The sequence below is a fragment of the Grampus griseus genome (assembly GCF_964374135.1).
Source record: "Grampus griseus genome assembly, chromosome: 13".
Taxonomy (NCBI): Eukaryota; Metazoa; Chordata; class Mammalia; order Artiodactyla; family Delphinidae; genus Grampus; species Grampus griseus.
The window spans coordinates 79,597,547-79,617,990 of NC_139007.1; the positions used below are offsets into that span (position 1 = coordinate 79,597,547).

At 40.5% G+C, this 20,444-nt stretch overlaps 1 protein-coding gene across 1 annotated transcript; it reads left to right on the top strand.

Annotated features, from left to right (window-relative positions):
- Positions 1-31: 31 nt before the first annotated feature.
- On the top strand, positions 32-19,177 carry GTF2H5 (general transcription factor IIH subunit 5). The gene is made up of 3 exons (XM_082668999.1): positions 32-104; positions 959-1,031; positions 18,940-19,177. The coding sequence occupies exons 2-3, from the start codon at positions 997-999 to the stop codon at positions 19,118-19,120; spliced, it is 216 nt and encodes a 71-aa protein (XP_082525125.1). The 5' UTR covers positions 32-104; positions 959-996; the 3' UTR covers positions 19,121-19,177.
- Positions 19,178-20,444: the final 1,267 nt, after the last annotated feature.

The window sequence follows — 20,444 nt, forward strand, 5'->3', positions numbered from 1 at the left end:
CGCCGGCGTGCTCCACCCACGAGCCCGTCGCTGTCGCGATGACGTAATCGGCGCAAGCGCACTCTGTCGGCGACGCTGAAGTGCTGCTGCATCTGTGGGCGAAGGTTCGTGGCGTTGGCTCTTGGCGCAAGAGGGGAGAGAGGGGTGCCTGGAAGGTAGAGGGGTCTCAAAGAAAAAGAGGAGGAGGGGGAAAGTCCCAGAAGCCTGTCTTTCAGGTGCGGGGGTGTAGGGCGGTGTTCTGCCCCCTTTCTGGGCCCTTTCTGACGAGGCCGGGCGGCTGCCCCGCGGGAATTGAACGGTGGATTTCCTTCGGGGAGGCACTGCCCGGTACCCAAGTGTAGAAATTTAAGAAGGGTTAACTTCGCGTGCGCTGAGTGGTTTCTTTTCCTTCAAGCGCACATCATTGGGGAACATATTTTGTTTGGCAGAGGAACACAGATCTGGAGACATGGATTGTACTTTTTTTTTTTTTTTTTTTTTTTGTCGGGAGCTGCGGCTTAATCTTTCGCTCCTTTTCGTCTACAAAACGAGGTGGTCGGACTCACCATGTAATTTTTAGGTCCCCTTTCAGAGCTACCATCCTGTGATTCCTGTCTCCAAGGATATTACCTTTTCTCATACTCCTGAGTAGGAAAAGAAATCTTTTGATTAGTGGACATGTTTTAGACCTGGATTGGGCACACTGCTGTGGACTTAGGGCCCATGCTTTCATTAGGATTGACAGCGGGCAGAATTTTTTGCAAGTAAGATTTATGCGTTGTTAATATTCCAAATAGACTTACTTTAATTTTGCTTAAAGATCAGAATATCTGTATGTTTTCCTAATGTTAGCTTTATGTCTTTCATAGACTTATATGTTTAGTCTTGGCATTTAATTTTTTGCCTCTTTTCAGAAGTAAATCACCAAAGAATATTGAAGTTGATGCTTTTGTGTTTTGTCACCTTATCCTTTTATTAGCATTTTTAAGGTCATCTGCACCTTCTGACTTGGAAAAGATGGTCAACGTCTTGAAAGGAGTGCTTATAGAATGGTTAGTAGTTTTGATACTTAACAAATTTTAAATCTGCACATTGAATCTTGATTTGTATGTGTATGCCTTCCAAAGTACATTTTTTTCTTTTGTTCTTAAGATTTGAATGAATCAAGTTTTTCAGCTTTCTCAACTGCATTTTTCTTACTTAATAACAAGTGGGACAGATGGTGGGTTTTTTTGGATTTTTAGAATTTTATTTTTTTTATACAGCAGGTTCTTATTAGTTATCCATTTTATACATATTAGTGTATATATGTCAGTCCCAATCTCCCAGTTTCCCGGTTCATCAAATGGGACAGATTTCGTTGCTAAGTTTCTTCCTGGTGCCAGATTTCAATGTTTCTGTTGAATAGATGCAATTGCCATTATTTCCAAGAAGTTTTGGTCAGCAGTAGCATGTTTGTTACATTAACCCTCTTTAGGGGAACAGTGCTTGTATTCTCAAATCGTCAGGGATTGACTAGAATTTTAGGGTCTGCCTAAGTCACACAAACTTTGGTCTTTAAAAAAGAGAAAAAAACAAGAGAGCGAGTTGAAGGTTTCTTAAACTAGGCACACATTCCAAAGGAGAAACTAGAAACTATGGGTAGAGTTGAGCTCCTCAAAGCTAATGTAGGGCTTAATAATCCCTAGTCTGAAAATCTGAACTGTTGGACCAGTCTTGCTCAGTCTCCACTTGTTTGTTTGCCCCACCAAACAATTCTGTCTCATCTGGGAGTCCTGCCCAGTGGACACTCCCATTGTTTGAAATTACTACTGTCTACATTTCTCTGCCTCTAATGTGAGCCATTATGTGGATGACCGTACTGTTTCTGTGATGGCAAGCCTGGGGGAGGAGCAAGACCAAACCCTGGGGATCTCTGGCATTTAGAGTAGCACTGTCCAGTAGAAATATAATGTGAGCCACATATGTAGTCTTAAATTTTCTAGTAGCCACACTAAAAAGTAAAATGAAACAGGTGAAATTAATTTCTTAACTCTATACCCAAAGTATTTCACCAGGTACTAAAATACACATTGGATTTTGAAGCTCTAGTATGAAAAAAGACAATACAATAAATTGTATTGTCGGTGAAGCCAGTGAAGTAGGAGGGAAACCAAGGGAATGGTTGATGAAAGCGAGTTGGCTGTGTCAAGTGCTGATGAGAGGTGGGGTAAGATGAAGACACACTGGAGGTCATCGGTTTTTTATGAGAGCTTGTTAATGGAGAGGTGGGATAGATGCCAGATTGGAGTACTTTGGAAAGGGAAAGGGGGGCAAGGAAGTAGAGACCAGGTGGAGGAGTTTTGTTGTGATAATGAGCAAAGGAATAAAGAAGTGGGTGGGTAGCTGAAGAAGGATATGTTAAGGAACTCTGGTTCTTGTTATTTTCATTGTTTTAAGGTGAGAGACTACAATGTATGTTGATAAAAATAAACCGCCAGAGAGGAGAGAGGTGTTCACTTGGGAAAGCCAAGAGGCGGATTGAGATCCCAGAAATTCTAAGCATGCTCTGCTGTTGTCTTTTGGAAAACACTTCTAAGCTAATTTTTGTATTTTATTTTTCTTATTACTTTGTCATAATTAATAGAAACATTTTCCTGGTTGGTCTTTTTTTTTAATTATTTAATTTATTTATTTACTTATTTTTGGTCAAGTCGGGTCTTTGTTGCTGTGCACGGGCTTTCTCTAATTGTGGTGAGCGGGGGCTACTCTTCGTTGCAGTGGCTTCTCTTGTTGTGGAGCGCGGGCTCTAGGCGTGCGGGCTTCAGTAGGTGTGGCTCGCGGGCTCTAGAGCGCAGGCTCAGTAGTTGTGGCGCACGGACTTAGCTGCTCCGCAGCATGCGGGATCTTCCCGGACCAGGACTCAAACACGTGTCTCCTGCATTAGCAGGCGGATTCTTAACCATTGTGCTACCAGGGAAGCCTCCGGTTGGTCTTTTAACATTATTTTTAACACAGAGGATACACACACACACAGTGTCGGCTATCAGTTTTTTCCCTTTTGTTTCTTCTGATTTTTCTAAAGTTAATCTTCATTCTGGATTTGATCAATATTCACCTCTGTCCTAGGGTTTTCATATTTTTATTTTCATTGATATTTTGAGTTTCATTCATCTAGAATTTATTGAGAGGAGGGGCATATTATGAGGTGAAGATCTAAATTAGCTGCCTTTTTTTTTTTGGTCAAATAGCTGAATAATTTTCCAACACCATTTATTTCCTTCCCTAATGATGTGTGATGACTCCTTTATCACAGAGTTTCACTCCCCTTGCTACTCTCCATAATCCCATCCCACATCCATTTTTTTCTTTGTCATTGTTACCTATTCGAGAATATCCTTGGAATAATTTAGTCTAGTTCCAAAATAATCCTTTTGGAATGATGGTTGGGATTGTATTACACCTATATTTTATTTTTTTTTTAATAATGCTAGGCTGCATTTTAAGGAGCAAAACTTTGGGAAACTCAAAATTTCGGTGGTAGACTTTCAGTTTAGCCATAAGAACAAAGAGTACAGATTTGTAAGAGGAACTGAGGTTTAGTTTTCTTTCCTGATCCGGCAAGCTCTCTGCTAGTTTGCTTGTTACCAGCCTCTGAATTCTGCCTGGGTGCTGAACAACTTGCTTTTCCATGTATTCTCCAGACTAGCAGCAGCAGCAGCATCTGGAGCTTGTTAGAAATGAAAATTTTCAGACCTCACCCCCTATCTACTAAATCAGAATTGTGCATAAAAAAGGATCTTGACACAGTGCATTTTAAGTTTGAAAAGCACTTAATCAGCTTAAGTTTGATAATCAGTTCCCCTATGGAGAATGGTTTTGCAGCAAGACTACAGTGTACTTAAATTTTATTTTGCAGATGGATACTATCCTTGCAAAACTATTTTTTCCCTTCAAAGTGAAATCTAAAGTGTAGCCTGCACAACTTTTCAAAAGGGTAACTGTCTTCCCAAAGATATAGATCTTCCAAGAAGACTCCAGGCCTAAGCAATAATAGATTCATAAAGGGCATGGCCAGGGCCTGTGGGTCCTCCTTCATGTGTAGGTGCACATGTTGGGATGATGGTAACTAAAGTCCTTCAGTTTCCCTCATGTCTATATTTGATTCCAGAGAGAAGATTGTTAATAATACAGTATCAGCATAAGTCAGTTCTTATCTCATAATATCCATAGATTATATGAAGCATTTAGTTGTATTGGAATGCAGATCTACATTAAAACAAATAAACCAGAGTATAATGTTGGCCATCTATGCCCAACTATCAGTGAATTGAAAAATCAAAGTACTTGGATATAATAAGGTTCTCTCCTCCCAAGGCTTATCAAATACCACAAACTAAAGTTTTTGGGGGGTTTTTTTGTGGTGTTTTTTTTTTGCGGTACGCGGGCCTCTCACTGTTGTGGTCTCTCCCGTTGCGGAGCACAGGCTCCGGACGCGCAGGCTCAGCGGCCATGGCTCACGGGCCCAGCCGCTCCGTGGCATGTGGGATCCTCCCGGACCGGGGCACGAACCCGTGTCCCCTGCATCGGCAGGCGGACTCTCAACCACTGTGCCACCAGGGAAGCCCAGTTTTTTGTATTTTTATGTCAAAATGAGATTGTTGAAAACTTCCTCTTTGTTGGGATCCACCACTATCGACTGCCAGCCTCACACCAAGTGTTTTCCCGAGTCTAGCCAACCATAGCAGTTACCGAAGCAAGCAGCATATGCTCAACAAATGTCTGCGTCCAATTCCAGGTGCTAGAGCAGACCTCTGGTGTGACATTTATCACAGTTGGTTTGGCAGGTGCTTCAGCCAGGAAGATTTGTTGTACAGCTGCAAATTCCAGCCAGTTTATAGCACAACAGCAAAGAATCCAGAGAAACAGGTATTATTAGACCAGTCTTGTCCTTATGGGTTTGGCTTCCAAACCTCTACTGTATATGAAAAGCAAGTAAGAACTAAGGCAAAACCAGTCTAACTGTTGTCCTGTTCTTTAACAGCATTTATATATCTTTTGTGAGCCTTTGCTTCTCATTCTTTGCAGGGCTGCATTCACTGAAGTTTCTTGGGCACCCAGAACAGTGCCTGAGATACATATAGAGGTGCTTAGTAAATATTTTTTACTGAAAGAATTTTGTTAATAAAATTGAACCAAGGAGTGTAATCTCACCCTAAATTCCAGGTTATTAGAGCTCTACTACCACAGTGAGAAGCAGAGTGGATAAGAAGAGGTTCTTGATAAATTGAATTCAAGTTTCAGTACAGAAAAGGTTCATACACTAGGCCTCCTTTTTGGCAAGTTACATCAGAGTAGCTTTTATTTTTTACTTTTTAAATTTTTATTGTATATAAAATAGTTGATTTACAATGTATTAGTTTCAGGGGTACAGTAAAGTGATTTAGTTATACATGTATCTATTCTTTTTCCGATTCTTTTCCCATATAGGTTATTACAGAGTATTGAGTAGAGTTCCCTGTGCTATACAGTAGGTCCTTGTTGATTATCTGTTCAGTATTTTGTATATAGTAGTGTGTATATGTTAATCCCAGCTTTCTAATTTATCCTTCCCCACCCCCAACCAGAGTAGCTTTTAAATGAGGTGACTGTTACCTTCCAGTCCGTAGCTTTTAAAAAGCAGGCTCTCACCAAGCTGCTGACATGGATGATGGAAGTGCAGTCTTAAGAAGCATCTGATCTAGGGCTTCCCTGGTGGCACAGTGGTTGAGAGTCCGCCTGCCGATGCAGGGGACACAGGTTCGTGCCCCGGTCCGGGAAGATCCCACATGCCGCGGAGCTGCTGAGCCAGTGAGCCATGGCCGCTGAGCCTGCGCGTCCGGAACCTGTGCTCCGCAACGGGGAGGCCACAACAGTGAGAGGCCCGCGTACCACACACACACAAAAAAGAAGCAACTGATCTAGAAAGTAATTTGTGATAGGTCTTTTGAGCTTTTATATGCTTTAACACAATAATTCCATTTCTAGATGTTTATCTTAAGGAAGTGATCCAAGCTGCAGATAAAATTGTAGGTAGTTGATTATTCTAATTAAACAAAGTGTTGTGACATTTTTATCATCAAACAATATAGCTATTAAAATATTTGAAAATATTTTACGTGATATGAACAAAGGCATTTTCACATTCAGTAACAATTTTCTAAAACATTCCACTATCAGGACATAACAGTATTTATGGAGAAATACTTGTAAAATTTTAAAGTAATTATATCTGTTAACTAATTACTATCAGGAAGGATAGTTTATTATTGACTAAGACAAGAGTATCATTCTGATTGGATAGACAGTATTGACAACTTTATCCAACTGACCGATTAATTTTATGGTCTCTTTCATAGCTAACTGCATCATTCTAGTAGGCCTCTCATGGTGTAATACTTTTTTTAACAATCATATTTTATAGGAGGTATACCAAGGTTCTTTTTTTTTTTTTTTTACTAGATCTTTATTGGAGCATAATTGCTTCACAATACCATGTTAGTTTCTGTTGCACAGCAAAGTGAATCAGCCATATGCATACACATGTCTCCATATCCCCTGCCTCGTGAGCCTCCCTCCCATGCTCCCTATCCCACCCCTCTAGGTCATCGCAAAGCGCTGAGCTGATCTCCCTGTGCTATGCTGCTGCTTCCCACCAGCCAACTGTTTTACATTCGGTAGTGTACATATGTCGATGCTACTCTCACTTCGCCCTCCCACCCCATGTCATCAAGTCCATTCTCTATATCTACCTCTTTATTCCTGCCCTGCAACTAGGTTCATCAGTACCATTTTTTTTCCTGAGATCCCACATATATGCGTTAGCATGCAGTATTTGTTTTTCTCTTTCTGACTTACTTCACTCTGTATGACAGACTCTAGGTCCATCCAGCTCACTACAAATAACTCAGTTTCTTTTCTTTTTATGGCTGAGTAATATTCCATTGTATATATGTGCCACATCTTTATCCATTCATCTGTCAGTGGACATTTAGGTTGGTTCCATGTCCTGACTATTGTAAATAGTGCTGCAGTGAACATTGTGGTGCATGTCTCTTTTTGAATTATAGTTTCCTCAGGGTATATGCCCAGTAGTGGGATTGCTGGGTCATATGATAGTTCTATTTTTAGTTTTTTACCAACAGTGCAGGAGGGTTCCCTTTTCACCACACCCTTTCCAGCATTTATTATTTCTAGATTTTTTGATAATGGCCATTCTGACCAGCGTGAGGTGATACCTCATTGTAGTTTTGATTTGCATTTCTCTAATAATTTTTGACATTGAGCATCTTTTCATGTGCCTCTTGGCCATCTGCATGTCTTCTTGGTGCAATGTCCATTTAGGTCTTCCGCCCATTTTTTAACTGGATTGGTTTTTTTTTGATATTGAGCTCCATGAGCTGTTTGTATATTTTGGAGATTAATACTTTGTCTGTTGTTTCATTTGCAAGTATTTTCTCCCATTCTGAGGTTTGTCTTTTTGTCTTGTTTATGGTTACCTTTGCTGTGCAAAAGCTTTTAAGTTTAATTAAGTCCCATTTGTTTTTTTTTGTTTTTACTTCTGTTACTCTAGGTGGTGGGTCAAAAAAGATCTTGCTGTGGTTTATGTCAAAGAGTGTTTTTCCTGATTTCCTCTAAAAGTTTTATGCTGTCTGGTCTTATGTTTAAGTCTTTAATCCATTTTGAGTTTATTTTTGTGTATGGTGTTAGGTAATGTTCTGATTTCATTCTTTTACATGTAGCTGTGTAGTTTTCCCAGCACCACTTTTTGAAGAGGCTGTCTTTTCTCCATTGTATGTTCCTGCCTCCCTTGTCGAAAATTAGGTGCCCATATGTGCATGGGTTTATCTCTGGGCATTCTTTCCTGTACCATTGATCTATATTTCTGTCTTTGTGCCAGTACCATACTGTCTTGATGACTGTAGCTTTGTGGTACAGTTTGAAGTCAGGGAGGCTGATTCCTCCAACTCCATTTTTCTTTCTCAAGAGTGCTTTGGCTATTCGGGGTCTTTTGTGTTTCCATACAAATTGTAAGATTTTTTGTTCTAATTCTGTGAAGAATGCCATTGATAGTTTGATAGGGATTGCACTGAATCTGAAGGTTGCTTTGGGTAGGATAGTCATTTTAACAATATTGATTCTTCCAATACAAGAACATGGTATATTTCTCCACCTGTTTATGTCATGTTTGATTTCTTTCATCAGTGTTTTATAGTTTTCTGAGTACAAGTCTTTTGCCTCCTTAGGCAGGTTTATTCCTAGGTATTTTATTCTTTTTGTTGCAATGGAAAATGGGAGTGTTTCCTTAATTTCTCTTTCTGATTTTTTGTTGGTGGTGTATAGGAATGCCAGAGATTTCTGTGCATTAATTTTGTATCCTGCAACCTTACCAAATTCGTTGATTAGTTCTAGTAGTTTTCTGGTGGCATCTTTAGGATTTTCTATGTATAGTATCATGTCATTGGCAAATAGTGACAGTTTTACTTCTTCTTTTCCAATTTGGATTCCTTTTATTTCTTTGCCTTCTCTGATTGCTGTGGCTAGGACTTCCAAAACTATGTTGAATAATAGTGGCAAGAGTGGACATCATTCTCTTGTTCCTGATCCTAGTGGAAATGCTTTCAGTTTTTCACCATTGAGTATGTTGCTTGCTGTGGGTTTGTCATATATGGCCTTTATTATGTTGAGGTAGTTTCCCTCTATGCCCATTTTCTGGAGAGTTTTTATCATAAATGGGTGTTGAATTTTGTCAACAGCTTTTCCTGCATCTATTGAGATGATCATATAGTTTTTATTCCTTAATTTGTTAATGTGGTGCATCACATTGATTGATTTGTGTCTAATTTGGTATCAGGGTGATGCTGGCTTTGTAGAATGAATTTGGGAGTGTTTCTCCCTCTGCATTTTTTTGAAAGAGTTTGAGAAGTATCGATGTTAGCTCTTCTCTAAATGTTTGATAGAATTCGCCTGTGAAGCCATCTGGTTCTGGACTTTTGTTTGTTGGAAGATTTTTAATTACAGTTTCAATTTCATTACTTGTGATAGGTCTGTTTATATTTTCTAAATCTTCCTGGTTCAGTCTTGGAAAATTGTACCTTTCCAAGAATTTGTCCATTTCTTTGTGGTTGTCCATTTTATTGGCATATAGTTGTTTGTAGAAGCCTCTTATAATCCTTTGTATTTCTGCAGTGTCAGTTGTGATTTCTCCTTTTTCGTTTCTAATTTTATTGATTTGCATCCTCTCCCTTTTTTTCTTGATGAGTCTGGCTAAGGGTTTATCAATTTTGTTTGTCTTCTCAAAGAAGCAGCTTTTAGTTTTTTTCGTCTTTGCTATTGTTTTCTTCGTTTGTTTCATTTATTTCTGTTCTGATCTTTATGATTTCTTTCTTTCTACTGACTTTGGGTTTTCTTTGTTCTTCTTTCTCTAGTTGTTTTAAATGTAGGGTTAGATTGTTTATTTGAGATTTTTTTCTTGTTTCTTAAGGTGAAATTGAATTGCTGTAAACTTCCCTCTTAGAACTGCTTTTTCTGAGTCCCATAGGTTTTGGGTCGTCGTGTTTTTGTTGTCATTTGTTTCTGTGTATTTTTTATTTCTTCTTTGATTTCTTCAGTGATCTATTATTTATTTAGTAGCATTTAGCCTCCATGTATTTGTGTTTTTTACAGGTTTTTTTTCCTGTAATTGATTTCCAATCTCATGGCGTTGTGGTCAGAAAAGATGCTTGGTACAATTTCAATTTTCTTAAATTTTCCGAGGCTTGATTTGTGACCCAAGATGTGATCTGTCGTGAAGAATGTTCCTTGTGCACTTGAGAAGAAAGTGTATTCTGGCACTTTTGGGTGGAATGTTCTATAAATATCAATTAGATCTATCTGGTCTATTGTGTCATTTAAAGCTTGTGTTTCCTTTTTTATTTTTTGTTTGGATGATCTGTCCATTGGTGTAAGTGGGGTGTTAAAGTCCCCTACTATGATTATGTTACTGTTGATTTCTCCTTTCATGACCTTATGTATTGAGGTGCTCCTATGTTGGGTGCATAAACATTTATAATTGTTATATCTTCTTCTTGGATTGATCCTTTGATCATTATGTAGTCTCCCTCCTTATCTCTTGTAACAGTCTTTATTGTAAAGTCTATTTTATCTGATACGAGTATTGCTACTCCAGCTTTCTTTTGATTTCCTTTTTCATGGAATATCTTTTTCCATCCCTTCACTTTCAGTCTGTATATGTCCCTAGGTCTGAAGTGGGTCTCTTGTAGACAGCATATATATGGGTCTTGGTTTTGTATCCATTCAGCCAGTCTGTGTCTTTAGGTTGGGTCATTTAATGTCTTTACATTCAAGGTTATTATCGATATACATGTTCCTGTTACCATTTTCTTAATTGTTTTATGTTTGTTTTTGTGGGTCTTTTTCTTCTCTTGTGTTTCCTGCTTAGAGAAGTTTCTTTAGCATTTGTTGTAAAGCTGGTTTGGTGGTGCTGAATTCTCTTAGCTTTGGTTTGGCTGAAGAGCTTTCGATTTCTCCACTGAATCTGAATGAGATCCTTGCTGGGTAGAGTGATCTTGGTTGTAGGTTTTTCTCTTTCATCACTTTAAGTATATCCTGCCACTACCTTCTGGCCTGCAGAGTTTCCACTGAAAAATCAGCTGATAACCTTATAAGGATCCTTTGTGTATAATTTTTTAGTTTTCTCTTGCTGCTTTTAATATTTTTTCTTTGAAGGTAATTTTTGTTAGTTTGATTAATACGTGTCTTGGTGTATTTTTCCTAGGGTTTATACTGTATGGGACTCTCTGTGCCTCCTGGACTTGGGTGATTATTTCCTTTCCCACGTTAGGGAACTTTTCCAGTATAATCTCTTCAAATATTTTCTCAGACCCTTTCTTGTTCTCTTCTTCTCTGGGACCCCTGTAATTTGAATGTTGTTGCATTTAGTGTTGTCCCAGAGGTCTCTGAGATTGTCTTCAATTCTTTTCATTCTTTTTTCTTTATTCTGCTCCTGGGCAGTTATTTCTACCATTTTGTCTTCCAGCTCACTTGTTCGTTCTTTTGCCTCCATTATTCTGTTATTGATTCCTTCTAGTGTATTTTTCATTTCAGTTTTTGTGTTGTTCATCTCTGTTTGTTTGTTCTTTAGTTCTTCTAGATCTTTGTTAAACATTTCTTGTATTTTCTCAATCCGTGCCTCCATTCTATTTCCGAGATTCTGGATCATCTTTACTTCATTACTCTGAATTCTTTTTCAGGTAGATTGCCTACTTCCTCTTCATTTATTTGGTCTTATAGGTTTTTACCTTGCTTCTTCATCTGTGACATATTTTTTTGCTGTCTCCTTTTTTTTTTTTTTAAATTAGTGGGATTGTTTTCCTGTTTCACTGATCGTTTGGCCTGAGGCATCCAACAATGGAGTTTGTAGGCTGTTGGGTAGAGCTGGGTCTTGGTGCTGAGATGAGGACCTCATCTGATGAATATTCATGAGACCTCACTCCTATGAATATTCCCTGGGGTCTGAGTTTCTCTGTTAGTCCACTGGTTCGGACTCGGCGCTCCCACCGCAGGAGCTTCCGCCTGACCCCAGGCGCGCAAATCAAGATTCCGCAAACCACGTGGGTGACAAAAAAAAAGAGAGAGGGCGAGAACACTAACAAAGTAAAAAATAAAATTAGACTAGGAAACTAACAGATATGTTAAAAAGAACGTAAAAATAAAAACATAGAGAATCAACAACCGGAAGGTACATCAGTACCACAATAGTAAAAAGAGGAGGAGGGAAAAGAAAAAAGGGAGGGGGGAAGGCCTTGGATGTGGAGAGCGGGGCGTAAGGAAGGGCGAGGTTTGGGTGGTGGGCAGGGCCAATGCTCAGGACGCACAGGGCTGGAAAAGGCTCTGGGGACTGTGGGGGGTGGGGCTTAGGCTCAAGGAACAGAAGGGCTCCAGGCGTACCTCCCATCCCTGGTCTTAGAGGGCAGGGGACCTCACCTGGGCCCCTCCCGCCTGCCTCTCCTGATCTCCCTGGCCTCCCTCCTATGCCTCCAAGCACCCACGCAGCCTGGAGGGGGCTTTGGATCGCAGGGGACCAGCCTGGGAGCTCAGCAGGCTCCCCAGGGCCCAGTGGGCAGGGCAGTCGCCCTCCACTCCACTCCCACTCCTCTTCTGCTTGCCACTTCTGATCTCCCCAGCCTCCCTCCTATGCCCCCAGGACCCACATGGCCTGGATGGGGCTTTGGTAGGGGGGAAAGTGGTTTGGGAGCTCAGCAGGCTCCCCAGCTTGAGTGGGCCAGGCGATCGCCCTCAGCTCCTCTCCCGCTTTTCCTGGAGAGTCCCTCCCTCCTGCCTCTCCTGATCTCCCCGGCCTCAGGGGCCCTGATCTTATCTGACCTCCACTTTTTCTCCCCACCTCGGTCCCCCTACGTTCTACTGGTTCACTCTGGGATTCCTCCTGTCTCCTTGGGGATCAGAGTCCCCCACCAGCAGCCGGCAGGCGCCCTAGTTCTATACTAAGTTTCTTTAGGAGGGGGTTGATAATACCTCCCCTTTACGTTTCCAGGACAGAGACATTTTTTCTTGCTCACTAGCCCTGATCCCAGGACTTTAACCAAGTATGTACATGGGCACTTGGTTTTGGTTTTTTTGCTGCCAGCAGGTTCTCCCAGAGAAACTCCCATGTAGAATAGTCCTATGTTCAGGCAAGATATTCTAGGCCCTCAACATATGCTAACAAAGTGCCCCTTAAACTTTGAGTGTCTTTTTGAATCATTACAGATTACATTTCAAATACATGCTTGAGAATTCATTCTCAAATTGACTGCTTTCCATCTCCTTTCAAAAAATTTAATTGAAGCAATTGATATTAGAAGCAGTTATTTCAGTGTGTCACGGACCGTTTTCTAAGTTCTCATCTCATTTGTGTTAGAGTGTTTCCTCAGGTATAAGGAGTACAGTTTGTGTACCTGATGATTTGGAATAGCACAGATTTTGCAGCAATAGAACACAGAAATACTTTTTCTATGACCATCTTAATTTATCTGAGAAAAAAATAAAACTAACATCAAGATGACTGGTGATTTTGTACCAGATGAAGTTAAGGTGAAAAGTTAATTTAAAGGCAATTTAAAGAAAAAAATTGAGTAATATGTAGTGCAGATGTTACAAGAGATGGCTAAAATGGCAAGGGTAGATGCAAATGGTAAAAATTTTGAAAGCACTGACCTGTTGGTTAAAAGCACAGGTGTGAGTCCCCTGGCACTTCTTGGCTTCAGTTGTTCAGCTTTTACTTAATTGAAAGTATGTAAATTTCTTTTATTTAGAGAGTTGCTGGAGATAAAAGTCTTCATAACCACTTAACCCTTGCTATCTCTAATACCTCCTAGTAGCAGCCAATTACTAGAGTAAATTGGTGTCATCTGTGAACACACTGCACTCAAACAGTAACAAGATAATGTATCACATTTGGACAGCAGATTTTATAATGTCCTTGTTTTTTGTCATTATTGAACCATTTAAACCCAAAATTTATATTAAAGGGTTAACAAAAAAACTACCATTTGTCCTGTCACCTAAAGTATATATTTCTAAGCAACCTCTCTGAGTGTGTGACTTTTGTAGAAAGTATTGAAATTCTTGTGGGGTCTAAGACAGTGCAGCACAATAAAGGTTGTGAGGGTAAAGTGGGCACCACACGAGAGTCAAAGGCAAGTCCCTCCTTGCAGGGAAGGGAGGAAGCAGTGTGGTTGTAGAACAGTAAAGCAGAGGGGTTTTTTCTGTCCACCACACCTGTGTACTGTTAAATTGCTCTCCTTTTATTCTCCACCCCTGTCCCACCCAACCCCCTTTTATTTGTATAGACACGGAGCAATATAGGGAAACAACTGAGGTTTCAAAAAGAAACCTTTGAGAGCAGGAACCTGTTCAAAAGAACCTGTTTGAGCAGGAAAACGATAGTTTTAAAGATGCTGAAGCTTTGTTTCCCTGTCCTATGGGCCTCCCCACTTTCAGTTCTGTAATATCGGAAAGAACCCTGTTCAGCCTGCTTCATTACCCCCAGATTCTTTCTAGAATTGCTCTTTAAACTCTTTTTCTTGGCTGCATTGGGTCTTCGTTACTGCACGTGGACTTTCTCTAGTTGCTGTGAGCAGGGGCTACTCTTCGTTGCGGGGCGTGGGCTTCTCCTTGCAGTGGCTTCTCTTGTTGTGGAGCCCAGGCTCTAGGCATGTGGGCTTCAGTAGTTGCAACACACTCAGTAGTTATGGATCGCGGGCTCTAGAGCACAGGCTCAGGAGTTGTGGCACACAGGCTTAGTTGCTCCATGACATGTGGGATCCTCCCAGACCAGGGCTTGAACCCGTGTCGCCTGCATTGGTAGGTGGATTCTTTTTTTTTTTTTTTAAGTATTTATTTATTTATTTATTTATTTATTTTTGGCTGCATCGAGTCTTAGTTGCAGCATGCGGGCTCCACAGTGCATGGGCTCTCTAGTTGCAGCACCTGGGCTTAGTTGCCCCGTGGCATGTGGGATCTTAGTTCCCCGACCAGGGATTGAACCCATGTTCCCTGCTTTGGAAGGTGGATTCTTAACCACTGGACTACCAGGGCAGTCCCTGGCAGGTGGATTCTTAACCACTGTGCCACCAGGGAAGTCCCTCCATCGACTTTTAAATTCACCCCTACCCCATCATGTCCCACTTTGCCCTTAGAACCTAGTAAGATAGCAGCAGAATCCCTTATATCCTCAGCCTCTTCTCAGAACTTTCCCTCTATCTTCCCCCAATACCCCTTTTTTGTTGTTGTCATAATAAAAACCTAGCTTTCCCCTGAGCCTGCTATGTTGACTTTTCTCTAATACCTCTTGTACCACTGGGCCAAGAAGTGGGATGGGTATCTACCTTGTTCCTCATTGCCACTTCCAGAAATCCTCCCTCCCTCTTCCACAGAAACCCCCCAGTTCTGAATCTGACAAGACCACCCACTAATCCTCCTCTTTGTAACCATCTACAAACACCCAAGTCTTTCCTTGAAAGTTATTCTTTGAAGGCTACTTGTCACTCTTCAAGAGTTCTCCACAAATTCTTAACGATTTCGTATGTATAGTCCTTTCAGTACCCTGGCCTTTTCTTCCAATGAGCTTTTCTCTGTCCTGTCATAGTCATTCATTCACATTGTCACACCTACCCACATCCCTACCAATACTGCCATCTCTTCAAAATCTCCATTTTAGGCATCTAACTGACCACTACCTCCTCTTTCCAGTTCACTCCCTCTAATACCCTAGCTCTATAATTCCTTTGATTCTACCAGACCTGCAGTCTGTTGATTCTCCCAGCATTTCCATCCTGACTCATCCCAGCATCCTCACTTTCCTCCATACCCAGTCCATCAGTATACTCGTTCTCTTAAAGACACTCAACTCCCTGCCCCTCTCAGTCACACCAACCAGGTCGGGTTCAATCCGGCTCTCTACCTATTCTGAACCTTTACCTCCACAACTCTAATGGCTGGAGAAAAACATACAAACATACTGATTGGTCTCACTTTAAATTCATGACTATTAAATTCATGTGAGCCTTAATGCTAGCCTGCAAACCAGCTAAATTTCCTAGTCCATTTATTGTCCCACTTTCCTAATAAAGCTGTTAGATTTCATCAAATTAAGATTTCATCAGTTTTAAAACTTAGCAGTATTTTATGTACCTATAAGAAAAATCACTGCCAGTTGTACTGTAACATGCCATGAAATGTAAGACCCATCCCAATTTTGGAGATGGTAAGATGTGGGGGGAATGTGCTTCTTAGAACGGGTGGAATATGGTATTCCATACCTTCACCTTCTCTTAGCTCAGAAAACGTCCCTCTCCTCACTTCAGCTGATTTCTTTGTTCCTCGTTTCCCTGAGAAAACAGAAGCAACCAGAAGAGAATGTCCACAGTCTTCATCGCCTGGACCTGGGCCCATACACTCTTCCCTTCCTCACACTTACTGTGGGCGACTTGTCTATTGTCTTGTCTCAAGCCAGCCTCCCTCCTTGGGAACCGGATCCCAGCCTCCCTGGCCTATTTAAAGACACCTTTTCAGCAGTTTCCCTCTTTTTCTCCCGCATTATCCACTTTTCTTTCTCTACTAGATCATTCCCAGCAGAACTACAAACATGCTGTAACACTACCCCTCCCCAGGTGGGCGGCCCTGTGGGGCAGAAACTCTTGCTTCCACATCCGTCTCCAGCTCCCACTTGACTTTCCTGCTCTTTGTAGCAGGATTTCTCAGAAGATACGTATGTAGTCACTTTCTCCGATTTCACTCCTTGCAGTCTGAAAACCACTCCAGTCAGGCCCTGTCCTCTGTAGCCATAGTCCTGAAGCTGCTCTTGGGAAAGTCCAGTAACTTTCTGAACCCAGTAGTCAGTTCTCAGTCCTTCTCTTGCTCTTCCTCTTAACAACATTTGGCCCAGCTGATCTCTTCCTCTTCCTGGAGATCCTTCGTTTACTTAGCTTCCAGTCTCTTCAAGTTTTCTTCCGACCTCAGTGGTCATTTTATAGGCTGATTTGCTGGTTCATCCTTTTCTTCCTAACCTTTTGATATTGGAGTATCCAGGGCTTGGTCCTTGGACTCTCCTCTGTAGCTCTGCTCACTCCTTTGTCATAGCTTTAAATGCCGTCTATACATTGATGACTGACTGACTCCTCATTCTGGACTTCACTGCTGAAATCCAGAATTGTATATCCAGCTTCCTGCTCAACTTCTTCACTTGGGTGGCATCTCCGATGTAACTTGCCTAAAGCCAGACTCTCGATCTTAACTACACCCCTGTTCTTCTGTGTTCCTCCTCATCTCAGTGAAAGACAACTCCATCCCTTCATTTGCTCAGACCAGAAATCTTGGCGTCTCCTTAATTCCTCTCAAAGCTCAAGTCCAGTCTCAGCAAGTTATGTGGGCTTTACGTTTGGTGTATATCTAGAGTTGAGCCACTGCTCAACTTCCCTGGTACCACCTAGGTCCAAATCATTGTGTCTTGTCATTATTACTGCATTCACCTTCTAATTGGTCTCCCTGTTTCCACCGTTGCCTCCACCACCCACCAGCCTCTTCTCAACCCAGTATGATCTTTACATTTAAAATTAAAGTCATTTTGTAAGTTAAATCAAGATGGAGTTCTAACCCATATCCCACTGCTCTCCCCTCCACTTTCCCCTCTCCAGCTCTGTGGCCTTGCTGTTCACTCCGCGTAGGATGTTCTACCCCACGTCACTTCATGGTTTGCTCACTACCTCCTTCTGATGTGTATTCAGACATCACCTGCTCAGTAAGGCCTCCCCTGAGTCCCCTGCTTAAACTTGCAAGATCATATCACTGTCATCACTGCCATTTCTCATTCGCTTCCTTTGTTTTCTGTGTGTTTGTCATAGTGTTACCACTAGAATGTAAATTGTCTTCACTGCTGAATCCCCCAGACCAGAATAGCACCAGGCACATGATGGGTACTCAGTTTATTGAATGAGTGAATAAAACTTAACAGAGCAAGTTTACCACTTCTGAACAAATCAATTTCCCACATTAGTATGGTCATTATAATACTGCAACTATAGAATTTAACTGAATTTTGCCAAACTTAAGTGGATCAATAGAACCTAACTTTTCTGAACCTAAGATAACAAGCATACTAGAAACTAAATTTAAAATGTGTCACTTCTGGGCTTCCCTGGTGGCGCAGTGGTTGACAGTCCGCCTGCCGATGCAGGGGACACGGGTTCGTGCCCTGGTCCAGGAAGATCCCACATGCCGCGGAGTGGCTGGGCTCCTGAGCCATGGCCGCTGAACCTGCGCTCCACAACGGGAGGGGCCACAACAGTGAGAGGCCCGCGTACCGCAAAAAAAAAAACAAAAAAAAGTGTCATTTCTGACATGGGGAGACCTACTTATTTATTCACATTATTTTATAGCATAGCAAATTGTTAATAAAATTATTTTAAAGGTAAGCTGTTGAAAGTAATTAAGACAATCGTTTTTTCAGGAAGGCTTGACTTTATTCATAGTTAATATATACCATAAACCATACTCATTTAGCTATTGAAATAAATCCTTTACTTTGTTAGCTTCACTTGTACCTATGTTTGTACTTGAAAGAAATAAAATGTATATGGTTTTCAGTAAATTACACTGACCTCTTTTGAATTAAATTATTATCTTTGTGATTGATGTTGACATCCCTCAAGAAACCAAAAGATTGTGTAAGATTATGTTTTCTCTAAGAATTAAAAATATCTGTATGCAAATTGACATTTTTATATTCATCTTTTGCTGAACACAGTATTGTATATTATATTAGATCTAAAGTGTGCCTTTGTTATAATTCAGGTTTTTATTAAAAAGACTCATTTCTATAAATCTAGGAAATTTTATCTCTTTCCCTTATGGCTGTCCTATTCATTCCAAACTAAAAACCACAAATAAATAGAATTGAATTTAGATCTCATTTTGAACTCACTGTTCTCAGAGAGATTTGGTTAGAATTTCCTTTAAAGATTCTGAATGTTAGGAGGTTCAGAATTTTAAGGAAGGAAAAAAAGTTGAATATTTACTGCAAGCCAAAGACTATTGTTGGCATTTTTAAAATCAGTTAACAGGGCTGTGCTTCGAGTCCCTATTACAAAGCTGTGAACGTTGCTTTACTTTTTCACTTGTCGGTGACAAATTATTCTTTTAAAATCTCATCATTGGCCTCTTTCCTCTAAACTTGCACTAACAGTTCTAAAATGAAGCTGTCTGTTAATCATCAACACTGTGTCTGTTAATCATCAACACTTGAGGCAGAGAAGGAGTGAGGAATTGGTTAACAGTTTAGAACTTTTAAACTTATCCTAAAACTCTCCATGCTCAATTCTAATTGTTCAGGTCTCTGGTAATTTGACAGTAAGGTGTCTCATCATCATGTGTTTATCTCGACAGTGACCCTGCCATGAAGCAATTTCTGCTGTACTTGGATGAGTCAAATGCCCTAGGGAAGAAGTTCATCATTCAAGACATTGATGACACTCACATCTTCGTAATAGCAGAGTTGGTTAATGTCCTCCAGGAGCGAGTAGGTGAATTAATGGACCAAAATGCCTTTTCTCTTACCCAGAAGTGAAAATATTAGATAATAACCACTTAGGAATTAAAAGTAACAAATGTGAGAGACTCACCATTCGATGTCTTGTGTGACTGATTAGATTTACAGAATTGCTCGGAAGCATGTGACAGGGAAGACTGTGATATCATTTGTTTATAAGAAAGCCCCTGAACTGACTTTCTTGTTCTGTTTTTTTCAGTGTGTGTACCCTAGAATTTAAAAAAAAAAAAAAAATGCTTTAACAGTTGGCTATAATTTGGCTTTTATTAACCTATATTAAAATGTAAATGTAATTACTTTTCCTGCTTCTTAATGCCAATTTAATACATTAAGAATATAATGGAATATGCTTTTAAATCATCAGTCTAACCTACATACCACCTATATATTATCTTTGCTTATTCGTATTAGTAATTGGGGGTTTGGTAGTGTAGGTATGGTTTGTTTTGTTTCCACTAGAAACTTCACAGACTGTTTAGGTAAATATGCCAAGGTGGGAACTTCAGTAATATTTATACCTTACAAATAGTATCTGCATGCCAGCCAGCTCTGTTGGTGAAGAAGATGTGGAAGAGAAAGAACCCTGTAACATTAACGTAAACTGCAGTTTGCATTTCCCTAAAAATGCAGTTTTTTAAAAGCACAGAGGGTTAGAAACAACCAAATGGGAAAGGTACATGCTGCTTTGCAGCTTTCATCTTTCCTTGTTCAGACTTTGTTGGTCACATTTTCCCATCAAGGCAAGTGCTCTTTTATTGAGAAGTCAGTTTTCCTTGGGCCTTATTCCCTATGAGAATCCCTGTTTAAATTTGTCTAAAAAAGAAAGGTAGGAACAGATAGAAGCAAAGTCATTCTTGGGGGAGGTTAAGATGTGTTGCATCTAGTTCTATGGTTGATCGAGGCAGAAACAATAACACTGATGGGGGCTTTGCTTCCCTTCCTGAACATAGTGGTACTAGGATGGGTTCATGGGGTGGGAATTTTCCAAGAGAAAAGATAACTTTCATGATGTTAAGTGGAATCGTATCAAACCCACTTTACCTGCCTCCTTATGGTGTGTTTATTCAGAGCATCTGTGTACCATAGTCACTTACTTACACATGCGTTCCCTAAAGCTGGAAATTTCCATAGGTATATTTATCATGGTTCCCACCCATGTAACTCAAGCCACCCAATTTTGATTTTCACATAACAATGCAAACAATTTTGATGAGTTATTGGTACATCTGGTACTAAAATTTGCTCAATACAGTACATTTCTTTAGGATTTCCAGCGGTACTGAAGTGTTACTGACTCTTGTATTTCAGGCATGTCTAAATCAATTTCTAACATGCCTCAGGT